Here is a 14,797-nt window from a genome sequence, read left to right as displayed (position 1 = left end):
CGCTACCGCCACTCGCACACGGCCCCGCGCTACCGCCACTCGCACACGGCCCCGCGCTACCGCCACTCGCACACGGCCCCGCGCTACCGCCACTCGGATTATTTTATAGTTTTTATATTAAATGCACTGCTCAACAATAGAACTGCAACATCAAGAGAGAAAAGTGCTGGAATTCTGGAAATCACAGGATGGAGACGTCACTGATCTGCAAATGATGGAAAACTAATATTCAAAACATCTGGAGTCTGAGCCAGAAGCCCCCCCCCCGGCTACCAACGCTGAGGTTACTAATGGTCGTCTGAGGACTGTACAAATCATCAAGATCCGCTGCTGGCAGCTCCTGTGTGATCACCGACCAATCATTAACAGAAATAAACTTGTGAAATAGATCACACTGTGTGTAATGACTATATAATATACGAATTTCACTTTTTGTATTGAAGAACTGAGATAAATTCACTTTTTGATGATATTCTAAGTGTGTGAGAAGCTCCTGTGTGTAATAAGAAGGTGCAGTAATGGCATTTACTGTTCCTACAGCTTCTGGAGATGGAAGAGACGGCGTCGGCGAGCTCTGAAGTATAAGCCAGCGAGGTGCAGTGTCTCCATGCACAGAGGAGTGAGCCTCAATATATGGAGACTGATCATATACATAGTAATCTGAGCTGCAGTGTAAAGCATGAAGGGACAGCAGGAGAACAAGTCCCAGGTAAGAATTGTGAACCAGCTGCAGCCCCGGAACCATGGGACTGTGGACGGTCAGAGGACAGACGGGTCAGATAGCATGTGCTGGACTAGCAGACCAGAGGAATCATGTCTGACCATCAGATGCCTCCAGTCCTGGTGACTAAGAGGCTCGGCGGAGGGGAAGGAAGCATCACACCCGATCACGAGATCCATTAGAAAGTAAGTGCCCCCCAGGCTTCCAGAACCATCCTTACACTTGTGCGCAGTCCATGGTGCCCGTCACTGCGGGGTCATCAGGCTGACGGCAGCGCCAGCTTTCTGCCATCAGGGGGCACCGTCAGGACCACCGCTTGGTGTCACTATCACATGTTATGGCTGCACTCATGTTTACCTTTTTGCATTTTTAAGGGGGCGACGCACGACGGGGGGCCGGGGCAGTCAGTTCACTTCCCACGTCATATACACAGTTGTCAGAGCCCGAGTCACACTACATGGTTGTCAGCCCACCTCACAGACACCAACACACCTGATGGCACCGGACCAGTCAGCTACATCCTACTGGCCAGCAGCGGTGCCCACAGAGGTCTGATAATATGGGGGGGGGGTCGATATTCGCAGCGTCCCTGGTCATACAGAACATACCGGGGTGGGTACTTTATAGTCACCGGTATATATAGGTCTATATGGTCTTCTGTCACTCTACATGAGTATTTCGGGTATTTTCGTCCCCCTCTTTTCCCCTTTGGCTAGGAGCAGCAGGTCTGTGACCACCAGGCCTGGGAATGGCTGACGAGCGTCGGCCATTATTCAGCAGTTGGAACGTAAAAGGGAAGCAAAATAGGAAAAACCTGCAGAGACAGCTGGAAAAAAAAAAGTATGTGCGCCCCTCCTATCTGATCAGTGCCCCTCAGGAGGGGGCGGCGGGGGCAGGTCTGACACGGATTTACCAGAAATTCCCAGAAAGCGAGAAATACAACAATGTGATGATTCTAGATATTAGTGACTGGGGGAGGGGAGGCCGGGACCGGCTCACATGGGGGTTGTAGTCACGGCCATCTGAGCACGGGGGTCCTATCCACATGACTACAGGGTTCACCCCCAGCCCGTGCAGACAGGACCCTGAAGTCAGCTCTGCTACATCCCAACCACCAAAGCTGCCGCACTATGGGTGGCAAGAGGGAGACCACCGAGGACGGGCCGAAACCCCACCAAATCCGGTGCCTGATTATCAGACAGTTGTACAAAGGGAAATAACGATCAATGCAGAACAAGTCCATGAGGCGAGGCAGGAGGCACAAGGTACCTCAGGAGCCCCCAGGTGTGATCTGATCCGAGGCCGACGGACCACCAGCCCCCAACGTGTCCCTACAGGTGGGAAGCAGCAGTCTGTACAGGAGAAGGTGCCCAGCAGGAGCGAGATCTGCGACCACGGTGAGGAATGTCTCAGGAGGGCGAGACCAGATATAAACTGGAAAATTCCAGGGAACGGCCACGGAAAACCACAAAACTCCCACCGAGGCTTCATCACCTCTTACTGAGGGTCCGGCCGCTCTTCTGGAGGCTCTCCAGCCATTATCAACATCTGATAATCCAGAATTTTGGATAATCCGAAGGAAACAGACATGATTTATTTCACCTATATTACACAAAGTCTTCCCCAGCCACAAATACAGGAGATAACCAGAAACAGCCACGGCTAAGAGTCTAGAAAACACCAAGAAATAAGTATAGGAACCATTATGGATCCTAGATGTCAGCTCTCCAGTCACTGACCGGCACACACAGGGCAGCACGTCTACTATAATACTGCCCCCTATGTACAAGAATATAACTACTATAATACTGCCCCTATGTACAAGAATATAACTACTATAATACTGCCCCCTATGTACAAGAATATAGCTACTATAATACTGCCCCCTATATACAAGAATATAACTACTATAATACTGCCCCCTATGTACAAGAATATAACTACTATAATACTGCTCCTATGTACAAGAATATAACTACTATAATACTGCCCCTATGTACAAGAATATAACTACTATAATACTGCCCCCTATGTACAAGAATATAGCTACTATAATACTGCCCCTATGTACAAGAATATAGCTACTATAATACTGCCCCTATGTACAAGAATATAACTACTATAATACTGCCCCCTATGTACAAGAATATAGCTACTATAATACTGCCCCCTATGTACAAGAATATAACTACTATAATACTGCCCCTATGTACAAGAATATAACTACTATAATACTGCCCCCTATGTACAAGAATATAGCTACTATAATACTGCCCCTATGTACAAGAATATAACTACTATAATACTGCTCCTATGTACAAGAATATAGCTACTATAATACTGCCCCCTATGTACAAGACTAACTACTATAATACTGCTCCTATGTACAAGACTAACTACTATAATACTGCTCCTATGTACAAGAATATAACTACTATAATACTGCTCCTATGTACAAGAATATAACTACTATAATACGGCCCCTATGTACAAGAATATAACTACTATAATACTGCTCCTATGTACAAGACTAACTACTATAATACTGCTCCTATGTACAAGACTAACTACTATAATACTGCCCTCTATGTACAAGAATATAACTACTATAATACTGCCCCTATGTACAAGAATATAACTACTATAATACTGCCCCCTATGTACAAGAATATAACTACTATAATACTGCCCCTATGTACAAGACTAACTACTATAATACTGCTCCTATGTACAAGACTAACTACTATAATACTGCCCTCCATGTACAAGAATATAACTACTATAATACTGCTCCTATGTACAGGAATATAACTACTATAATACTGCTCCTATGTACAATAATATAACTACTATAATACTGCTCCTATGTACAAGAATATAACTACTATAATACTGCCCCTATGTACAAGAATATAACTACTATAATACTGCCTCTATGTATGAAGATATATGGATACATAACTTTTGTTTATTACTCCCATCGCTTGTACGGACTCAGAAGAATGACGAATTTGAAACCATCCCAAAAATGAAATACATAAATAATAGTCCCTGTGGTGGGTGCAGCAGAAGTGCCGCTCTGAGCTCAGCATACAAGTAGGTTAGAAGGAAACAGACGAGCGATTGTTGTGCAGATTATTTTTGCTTGTGTCCTCACTTTGGGCGATTTCTGTGGAATCAGAGGAGAGTGTAATACGGATCAGCAGAGTCCAGCCGAGTGATGTCACACAGTGATGGGGGAGAGCGGCCCGTGTGTCCCCCAGGGAGAGCGGCCCGTGTGTCCCCCAGGGAGAGCGGCCCGTGTGTCCCCCAGGTCCAGCGGCCCGTGTGTCCCCCAGGTCCAGCGGCCCGTGTGTCCCCCAGGTCCAGCGGCCCGTGTGTCCCCCAGGTCCAGCGGCCCGTGTGTCCCCCAGGTCCAGCGGCCCGTGTGTCCCCCAGGTCCAGCGGCCCGTGTGTCCCCCAGGTCCAGCGGCCCGTGTGTCCCCCAGGTCCAGCGGCCCGTGTGTCCCCCAGGTCCAGCGGCCCGTGTCCCCCGGCTCGCCCAGGTCCAGCAGCAGTCACTGTGCACAGACACATGCAGGCCGCTCTCCTCAGCCCCTGGGCTCGGGCCTAGCAGGAGGCACATTCCAGGCAGCATACCGTGCCCCGTCCTAATAAATAACCAGACCAAAATAGAGCCAGAGGCTTCTTGGCGTTTCCTCCCCGGCCGGGTGCTGCTCACATCACACAGCACAGGAAAAGCAAACAGAGCGCAAGCAGCACAATGGACTCCCACCAGGACCGTACAGACCCCATTATCAGAGCAGCCCTCAAAACCTGAGCCAAAATAAAGAACGCCGCACCGAGGCCGTGACCATCGAGCCGACCGTGAGCGTTCTGGGATGGAATGTCCCGATCTTCCCACTACGTTTCTGAGCTTTTCCCTCCCCATCGATGCGGCCGTACGAGGGCCTGTGTCTTGTATGACCGCTCAGACAACGCACTTAGTAAGAGTGAAGTAAGACTGCTGGTGACCATGAAGCCTCCATCTTCTACCATAAGGTGGAGATCTGGGTGCTTCCTCTACGGCCTCGACTACCTGTCTAGTGGTGAGGAGCGCTGCGGCAGATGACCAAGGAGGGGTCCTACAGAGACCCCACTATATGATAAAGATGTCCCTGGCGTTATGGACCCAACGACAGAACAGGCCTGAATCCACACAAATGGATGATAGGCAAGTACTGCAGAAATAGACATTACTAATGACACCGAGACGGACCGTGAACCGAGGGCGACGCTGTACGCGGAATATCTCATGACAAGACGATCGGATCATTCACGGGAGCGGCCATGTTGATATTTATCATCAATACCAAGCGGACCCTATAACCAGAAGTGCTGAATATTCTCATCCCCCCACACCCAGGCGATCAGCAGCTGTTGTCCGGACTGGCTGGAGCGTCGTTACCAGCTAGAAGACTTCTATGGCATCTGACGGCCATACTGGGCACATGGGAGTGATCAGGACAGAGGAAGAGACGTGAATGTGCACTTACTGGTTCCTCTGTGATCGTCCCTCCTGGTACACGTTCTGTAGAGGGATGGTGACCTGTCCCAGAAACTGGTCCATGCCAATGAGTGCGCGATGCATGACAATCAGCTGGAGGTCGCAGTTTTCCCCTCGTTCCAGGGCCCCAGGGCAAAGCTCGAAGGAACATTCCTCCTTCCATTCTGGAGATCCTGGGGTCTTCTCTGCCACCGAGGTGCTGTACTTCTCCCGTCCAACCTGGATTAATGTGTAGGCATCGCTGGTGCCATGTTTCCCCTTAGCACGGAGACCTTTGGCTTGCAGGATGGTGACCTGGACATGGGTGGGATACCAACCCAAGTCGGGTTCGGGCCGTAGAGACATCTGGAGGATCAGGGGGTAAGAAGAAGTGCCAGGAACCAGATGTACCTGAAAAATAGAAAAGTACTAGTGTAAGTGACATGAGACGACCATCTGTACTATGACCTACCTACCCGGGCTGCTAAACCAGGAGGGCCGGGAGAGAGTGCCGGAACCCGGGCGCCAAATGTGGAGGGAAGGGGCAGAGGAAAGCACCGGACCCTGGACGCCACACATGGAGGGAAGGGGCAAAGAGAAAGCACCAGACCCTGGACGCCACACGTGGAGGGAAGGGGCAGAGAGAAAGCACCGGACCCTGGACGCCACACGTGGAGGGAAGGGGCAGAGAGAAAGCACCGGACCCTGGACGCCACACGTGGAGGGAAGGGGCAGAGAGAAAGCACCGGACCCTGGACGCCACACGTGGAGGGAAGGGGCAGAGAGAAAGCACCGGACCCTGGACGCCACACGTGGAGGGAAGGGGCAGAGAGAAAGCACCAGACCCTGGACGCCACACGTGGAGGGAAGGGCCAGAGAAAGCACTGGACGCCACACGTGGAGGGATGGGGCAGAGAGGAAGCACCAGAACCTGGATGCCACACGTGGAGGGATGGGGCAGAGAGGAAGCACCAGAACCTGGACGCCACATGTGGAGGGAAGGGGCAGAGAAAGCACTGGACGCAACACGTGGAGGGATGTTGCAGAGAGGAAGCACCAGACCCTGGATGCCACACGTGGAGGGAAGGGGTAGAGAAAGAGCCAGACCCTGGATGCCACACGTGAAGGGAAGGGACAGGTAAACAAGGCTGGACCACAGGTGCCACACGTGGAAGGCCGGGAGACAACAGTGGACCCAGGGCGCTACATGAGGATGGCAGGGAAAGACCGCTGGACCCTAGATGCCACATGTGAAGGGGAGGGAGAGGGTGCTGGCCCCCGGCGACATACGTGGAGGACCGGGAAAGGGCGCCAGACCCTGGGCGACACACACAAGGATGGCAGGAAAAACAAAAGATCGGATCCCAGGTGCCACACGTGGAGGGGAGGGAGAGAGTGTCAAACCTCAAGTGCCACACGTGGAGTGCATAGACAGAAAACAGAACCCCAGTTGATACCCGAGGGTAGGAAGAAAGCACTAAATCCCAGGGACCACACTTGGAGGGTCAGGAAAGAGCGCCAAGACCTGGGCACCAGACAAGAAGGTCAGGGAGACAGCGCCTGACCACTGGTGCCATACTTGGGAGAGCTCAATTATGCAGGGCGATGGGTGGGACAGCGCCATCCACAGGGGTGCAACCATCAGCGTACTCTGTACACAAGAGTGCACACCCACAGTGTATACAGCACCTACTGATGGCACACCGCATACACAGGAGCAGCCACCGACAGCGGACCACATATACAGGGGCACCCACATTGTATACATCAAAGTGTATACATGAACGCCCACCACGTATACTGGAGTACCCACCGACAGTGTACTGTGTAACAAGGTGCACCCACCAACATTGTATACAGGACCTACGGAAGGTGCACCGCATGTATACATGAGCAGCCACCTACGGCGTACGCAGCACCTACCCAGGCCGTACGAAGCACCTACCCACGCCGCACCTACCCAGGCCGTACGAAGCACCTACCCACGCCGCACCTACCCAGGCCGTACGAAGCACCTACCCACGCCGCACCTACCCAGGCCGTACGAAGCACCTACCCACGCCGCACCTACCCAGGCCGTACGAAGCACCTACCCACGCCGCACCTACCCAGGCCGTACGAAGCACCTACCCACGCCGCACCTACCCAGGCCGTACGAAGCACCTACCCACGCCGCACCTACCCAGGCCGTACGAAGCACCTACCCACGCCGCACCTACCCAGGCCGTACGCAGCACCTACCTACCCACCTGCGGCGTATGCAGCACCGAACCTACCCACGGCGTACGCAGCACCTACCCACGGCGTACGCAGCACCTACCCACGGCGTACGCAGCACCTACCCACGGCGTACGCAGCACCTACCCACGGCGTACGCAGCACCTACCCACGGCGTACGCAGCACCTACCCACGGCGTACGCAGCACCTACCCACGGCGTACGCAGCACCTACCCACGGCGTACGCAGCACCTACCCACGGCGTACGCAGCACCTACCCACGGCGTACGCAGCACCTACCCACGGCGTACGCAGCACCTACCCACGGCGTACGCAGCACCTACCCACGGCGTACGCAGCACCTACCCACGGCGTACGCAGCACCTACCCACGGCGTACGCAGCACCTACCCACGGCGTACGCAACAGCTACCCACGGTGTATACAGCACCTACCTGGGGTGCACCATATACACAGGGTCCCCCATTGACAGTGTATACAGAGCTGTGACCCCCTGAATGATGCAGCACTTCTCCCAGCAGCAGGCAGGCAGCCCCCCACACTGCAGGCAGCTCACCTCTCAGCTGACGCACATTGTGCTGATACAATCCCAGGGGCGCCGACCATCCGGGGGCCTCGGTGTCTGCTGCTGCAGGGGGAGCGGAGCAGGCGGGTCCTGCAGCTTCTGCTGCAAAGTAACTTTCTTGTGTGTCTGCTGCTCAGAAGAGGAGGAGAAATGGAGGAGGAGGAGGAGATCCTGCAGCAGAGGAGCCTGCAATGTACACTGCACACACTGCTCACTGGGGGATGTGCACTGCCTGATTATCACAGCTGCACCCGACACTGCATCCCTGCTCACTGCACAACCCCAGTCACTGCTCCCTATAGCCTCAATAACTGCACCCTCAGTCACTGCTCCTCTCCTCCCTATAGCCTCAATAACTGCACCCCCCGTCACTGCACCTCTCCTCCCTGTACCCCCAGTCACTGCTCCTCTCCTCCCTATATCCTCAATAACTGCACCTCTCCTCCCTGTACCCTCAGTCACTGCACCTCTCCTCCTTACACCCTCGGTCACTGCCCCTCTCCTCCTTACAGCCCCAGTCACTGCTCCTCTCCTCCTTACAGCCCCAGTCACTGCTCCTCTCCTCCTTACAGCCCCAGTCACTGCTCCTCTCCTCCTTACACCCCCGGTCACTGCTCCTCTCCTCCTTACACCCCCGGTCACTGCTCCTCTCCTTACACCCCCGGTCACTGCTCCTCTCCTTACACCCCCGGTCACTGCTCCTCTCCTCCTTACACCCCCGGTCACTGCTCCTCTCCTCCTTACACCCCCGGTCACTGCTCCTCTCCTCCTTACACCCCCGGTCACTGCTCCTCTCCTCCTTACAACCCCAGTCACTGCTCCTCTCCTCCCTATAGCCTCAATAACTGCACCCTCAGTCGCTGCTCCTCTCCTCCCTATATCCTCAATAACTGCACCCCCAGTCACTGCTCCTCTCCTCCCTGCACCCTCAGTCACTGCTCCTCTCCTCCCTATATCCTCAATAACTGCACCCTCAGTCACTGCACCTCTCCTCCCTGTATCCTCAGTCACTGCACCTCTCCTCCCTGTACCCCCAGTCACTGCTCCTCTCCTCACTATATCCTCAATAACTGCACCTCTCCTCCCTGTACCCTCAGTCACTGCACCTCTCCTCCTTACAGCCTCAGTCACTGCTCCTCTCCTCCTTACAGCCCCAGTCACTGCTCCTCTCCTCCTTACACCCCCGGTCACTGCTCCTCTCCTCCTTACACCCCCGGTCACTGCTCCTCTCCTCCTTACACCCCCGGTCACTGCTCCTCTCCTCCTTACACCCCCGGTCACTGCGCCTCTCCTCCCTGCACCCCCTGTCACTGCTCCTCTCCTCCTTACACCCCCGGTCACTGCTCCTCTCCTCCTTACACCCCCGGTCACTGCTCCTCTCCTCCTTACACCCCCGGTCACTGCTCCTCTCCTCCTTACACCCACGGTCACTGCTCCTCTCCTCCTTACACCCCCGGTCACTGCTCCTCTCCTCCTTACACCCCCGGTCACTGCTCCTCTCCTCCTTAGGGTATGTTTCCACGTTCAGGAAACGCTGCGTTTTTGACGCTGCGTTTTTCTGCTGCGTCAAAAACGCAGCGTCCAGATGTTACAGCATAGTGGATGGGATTTTATGAAATCCAGACTCCACTATGCGTTTAAAAACGCATGCGTTTTTGCCGCGAAAACGCATGCGTTGTGCGTTTTTTCAAAACGCTGCATGTTGCTACTATGAGCAAAACACGCAGGTACACCGCAGGTGACCTGCCAGTGACCTCAGGTGCAGTTTTGGTCAGGATTTTACTTGCATAAAATCCTGACCAAAGACTGATGCAATCCTGAACGTGGAGACATACCCTTACACCCCCGGTCACTGCTCCTCTCCTCCTTACACCCCCGGTCACTGCTCCTCTCCTCCCTGCACCCCCTGTCACTGCCCCTCTCCTCCCTACACCCCCGGTCACTGCTCCTCTCCTCCTTACACCGCCGGTCACTGCTCCTCTCCTCCCTGCACCCCCTGTCACTGCCCCTCTCCTCCTTACACCCCCGGTCACTGCTCCTCTCCTCCTTACACCCCCGGTTACTGCTCCTCTCCTCCTTACACCCCCGGTCACTGCTCCTCTCCTCCTTACACCCCCGGTCACTGCTCCTCTCCTCCCTGCACCCCCTGTCACTGCCCCTCTCCTCCTTACACCCCCGGTCACTGCTCCTCTCCTCCTTGCACCCCCCTGTCACTGCCCCTCTCCTCCTTACACCCCCGGTCACTGCTCCTCTCCTCCTTACACCCCCGGTCACTGCTCATCTCCTCCTTACACCCACGGTCACTGCTCCTCTCCTCCTTACACCCCCGGTCACTGCTCCTCTCCTCCCTGCACCCCCTGTCACTGCCCCTCTCCTCCCTACACCCCCGGTCACTGCTCCTCTCCTCCTTACACCGCCGGTCACTGCTCCTCTCCTCCCTGCACCCCCTGTCACTGCTCCTCTCCTCCTTACACCCCCGGTCACTGCTCCTCTCCTCCTTACACCCCCGGTCACTGCTCCTCTCCTCCTTACACCCCCCGGTCACTGCTCCTCTCCTCCTTACACCCACGGTCACTGCTCCTCTCCTCCTTACACCCCCGGTCACTGCTCCTCTCCTCCTTACACCCCCGGTCACTGCTCCTCTCCTCCTTACACCCCCGGTCACTGCTCCTCTCCTCCTTACACCCCCGGTCACTGCTCCTCTCCTCCCTGCACCCCCTGTCACTGCCCCTCTCCTCCCTACACCCCCGGTCACTGCTCCTCTCCTCCTTACACCGCCGGTCACTGCTCCTCTCCTCCCTGCACCCCCTGTCACTGCCCCTCTCCTCCTTACACCCCCTGTCACTGCCCCTCTCCTCCTTACACCGCCGGTCACTGCTCCTCTCCTCCTTACACCCCCGGTCACTGCTCCTCTCCTCCTTACACCCCCGGTTACTGCTCCTCTCCTCCTTACACCCCCGGTCACTGCTCCTCTCCTCCTTACACCCCCGGTCACTGATCCTCTCATCCCTGCACCCCCTGTCACTGCTCCTCTCCTCCCTGCACCCCCTGTCACTGCTCCTCTCCTCCCTACACCACCGGTCACTGCTCCTCTCCTCCCTGCACCCCCCTGTCACTGCTCCTCTCCTCCTTACACCCCCGGTCACTGCTCCTCTCCTCCCTGCACCCCCTGTCACTGCCCCTCTCCTCCCTACACCCCCGGTCACTGCTCCTCTCCTCCTTACACCGCCGGTCACTGCTCCTCTCCTCCCTGCACCCCCTGTCACTGCCCCTCTCCTCCTTACACCGCCGGTCACTGCTCCTCTCCTCCTTACACCCCTGGTCACTGCTCCTCTCCTCCTTACACCGCCGGTCACTGCTCCTCTCCTCCTTACACCCCCGGTTACTGCTCCTCTCCTCCCTGCACCCCCTGTCACTGCCCCTCTCCTCCTTACACCGCCGGTCACTGCTCCTCTCCTCCTTACACCGTCGGTCACTGCTCCTCTCCTCCTTACACCCCCGGTCACTGCTCCTCTCCTCCTTACACCCCCGGTTACTGCTCCTCTCCTCCTTACACCCCCGGTCACTGCTCCTCTCCTCCTTACACCCCCGGTCACTGCTCCTCTCCTCCTTACACCGCCGGTCACTGCTCCTCTCCTCCTTACACCCCCGGTCACTGCTCCTCTCCTCCTTACACCGCCGGTCACTGCTCCTCTCCTCCTTACACCCCCGGTCACTGCTCCTCTCCTCCTTACACCGCCGGTCACTGCTCCTCTCCTCCTTACACCCCCGGTCACTGCTCCTCTCCTCCTTACACCGCCGGTCACTGCCCCTCTCCTCCTTACACCCCCGGTCACTGCTCCTCTCCTCCTTACACCCCCGGACACTGCTCCTCTCCTCCTTACACCCCCGGTCACTGCTCCTCTCCTCCCTGCACCCCCCTGTCACTGCTCCTCTCCTCCTTACACCCCCGGTCACTGCTCCTCTCCTCCTTACACCCCCGGACACTGCTCCTCTCCTCCTTACACCCCCGGTCACTGCTCCTCTCCTCCTTACACCCCCGGTCACTGCTCCTCTCCTCCTTACACCCCCGGTCACTGCTCCTCTCCTCCTTACACCGCCGGTCACTGCTCCTCTCCTCCTTACACCCCCGGTCACTGCTCCTCTCCTCCTTACACCTCCGGTTACTGCTCCTCTCCTCCTTACACCCCCGGACACTGCTCCTCTCCTCCTTACACCCCCGGTCAGTGCTCCTCTCCTCCTTACACCCCCGGTCACTGCTCCTCTCCTCCTTACACCCCCGGTCACTGCTCCTCTCCTCCTTACACCCCCGGTCACTGCTCCTCTCTTACACAAGCACAGATGTAATAAAACACTTGTATACAATGTGATGTATATCTGTGTCAGGGAGTAGTTTATATTTATCCTGATTTGGATAGTTCTGCCAACTCTCTCGGTCTGGGTTTTTTTTTTTCATTTTTTACACGCTTTGCTGCTTAATTAGCTTTTCAGAATATCAACTTTTACAAACATATCAAATCCAACTCGACTTGTCTTTTGATTTTCAGTTGGGTAAGTGGGGGGTTATGTTGTTTTAATTACTTTTACTGTATTTTTAGTTAGATTTGGGCCAGTGATTGATTATACTGCATACAGGGGCTTCTCACAAAATTAGAATATCATCAAAAAGTGAATTTATTTCAGTTCTTAAATACAAAAAGTGACTCTCCTATATTCTCTAGAGTCATTACAGAGTGATCGAGTTCACGTGTTTATTTCTGTTACTCCCCATTCACAGGTTCAGTATTCGGTCAGGATTTCACATCAGTATTTGTAGCTAAAACCAGGAGTGGGTGATAAATGCAGAGGTGGTGCAGATGTTTCTATTAGACTTTTCCTCTATTTGTTCCACTCCTGGTTTTGGCTTATAAATACTGAGGTAAAAAACTCACCAACTACTGACAGTGTGAGCATGGCCTTAATGTTGATGATTATGGCTTACAGCCAATGAAAACCCAAAAGTCATTATCTCAGTAAATTAGAATAACTCACAAAAACACCTGTATAGGCTCCTAAGCGTTTATAAAGGTCCCTAGTCTGTTTCAGCAGCTCCACAATCATGGGGAAGACTGCTGACCTGACAGAAGACCAGAAGGCGTCATTGACACACTCCACAAGGAGGGGAAGCCACAACAGGTCATTGGTAAAGACGCCGGCTGTTCAGAGTGCTGTATCCAAGAATATTAATGGAAAGTGGAGTGGAAGGAAAAAGTGTGGTAGAAAAAGGAGCACAAGCAACTGGGATAACTGCAGCCTGGAAAGGATTGTTAAGAAAAGGCCATTCAGTAATGTGTGGGAGATTCACCAGGAGCGGACTGCTGCTGGAGTCATTGCTTCACCACACACAGACGTATCCAGGACATGAGCTACAAGTGTCACATTCCTTGTGTCCGGCCACTCATGACCAATAGACACCGCCAGAAGGGTCTTACCTGGGCCAAGGAGGAAAAGAACCGGACTGTTGTCAGTGGTCCAAGAGGTTTTCAGATGAAAGTAAATTTTGCATTTCATTTGGAAATCAAGGTCCCAGAGTCTGGAGGAAGAGTGGAGGCCACTAGGGTTGAGCGAAACGGGTCGATCATTTTCAAAAGTCGCCGACTTTTGGCTAAGTCGGCGTCTCATGAAACCCGATCCGACCCCTGTGCTTGTCGGCCATGCGGTACGCGACTTTCGCGCCAAAGTCGCGTTTCAATGACGCGAAAAGCGCCATTTCTCAGCCAATGAAGGTGAACGCAGAGTGTGGGCAGCGTGATGACATAGATCCTGGTCCCCACCATCTTAGAGAAGGGCATTGCAGTGATTGGCTTGCTGTCTGCGGCGTCACAGGGGCTATAAAGGGGCGTTCCCGCCGACCGCCATCTTACTGCTGCTGATCTGAGCTTAGGGAGAGGTTGCTGCCGCTTCGTCAGAAGCAGGGAGAGCGTTAGGCAGGGTCCACTAACCACCAAACCGCTTGTGCTGCAGCGATTTCCACTGTCCAACACCACCTTCGGTGTGCAGGGACTGTGGAAGCTATTTTTTTTTTTTTTTCCCCTCAGCGCTGTAGCTCATTGGGCTGCCCTAGAAGGCTCCGTGATAGCTGTATTGCTGTGTGTACGCCACTGTGGAAACCAACTGCTTTTTTCAAAGCACATATCCTCTTGTTCCTTCCTTTCTGCACAGCTATCTTTTTTGTTTGTCCACACTTTTTATTTAATTTGTGCATCAGTCCACTCCTATTGCTGCCTGCCATACCTGGCTTACATTACTGCAGGGAGATAGTAATTGTAGGACAGTTTTTTTTTTTTTTTTTTTTTTTTTTGTGGGAGATTAAGATTGGCATTTCTGCTACAGTGCCATCCCTGTGTGTGCCATCTCTCACTGAGTGGGCCATAGAAAGCCTATTTATTTTTTCCGTGATTTGTGTTCTAAAATCTACCTCAACACAAAAACACTACATCAATCAGTGGGAGAAAAATATTGGCCTCAGTCAGGGCTTGTGTGCCACTGCTGTGTGTGCTATCTCTCATTCAGTGGGCTATAGCAAGCCTATTTTTTTTTTTTTTTTTTAATATTATTTGGTTTCTAAAGTCTCCCTGAAAAAAAAAAAAAACCTAAAAAAACAGTGGGAGAGTAATATTGCCCTTTCAGCTTGTGTGCCAGTCTTGACTCCTGGGTGTGCCACCTCTCTCCCTCTCATTCAGTGGGCCATAGAAAGCCTATTTATTTT

The 14,797-nt window shown here is 53.9% G+C and overlaps 1 protein-coding gene across 5 annotated transcripts in view; it reads right to left on the bottom strand.

The window, feature by feature from the left end:
• RAB11FIP5 (RAB11 family interacting protein 5) overlaps nt 1-14,797 on the bottom strand; it is a 67,457-nt gene that overhangs the window by 36,053 nt on the left and 16,607 nt on the right. For 3 of the 5 annotated variants that reach the window (XM_077280325.1, XM_077280323.1, XM_077280327.1), the window contains exon 2: nt 5,257-5,657. In XM_077280325.1, the coding sequence (XP_077136440.1) occupies nt 5,257-5,657 (401 nt within the window). Of the gene's footprint in view, nt 1-5,256; nt 5,658-7,918; nt 8,329-14,797 lie in introns of those variants that run through there. The other 2 variants (XM_077280326.1, XM_077280328.1) reach the window with 2 other exon arrangements.

Source organism: Ranitomeya variabilis, chromosome 1 (genome assembly GCF_051348905.1).
Source record: "Ranitomeya variabilis isolate aRanVar5 chromosome 1, aRanVar5.hap1, whole genome shotgun sequence".
In the NCBI taxonomy this organism is placed as follows: Eukaryota; Metazoa; Chordata; class Amphibia; order Anura; family Dendrobatidae; genus Ranitomeya; species Ranitomeya variabilis.
The sequence above is the reverse complement of the archived record's forward strand: the minus strand, read 5'-3'. Positions and strand labels throughout refer to the sequence as shown.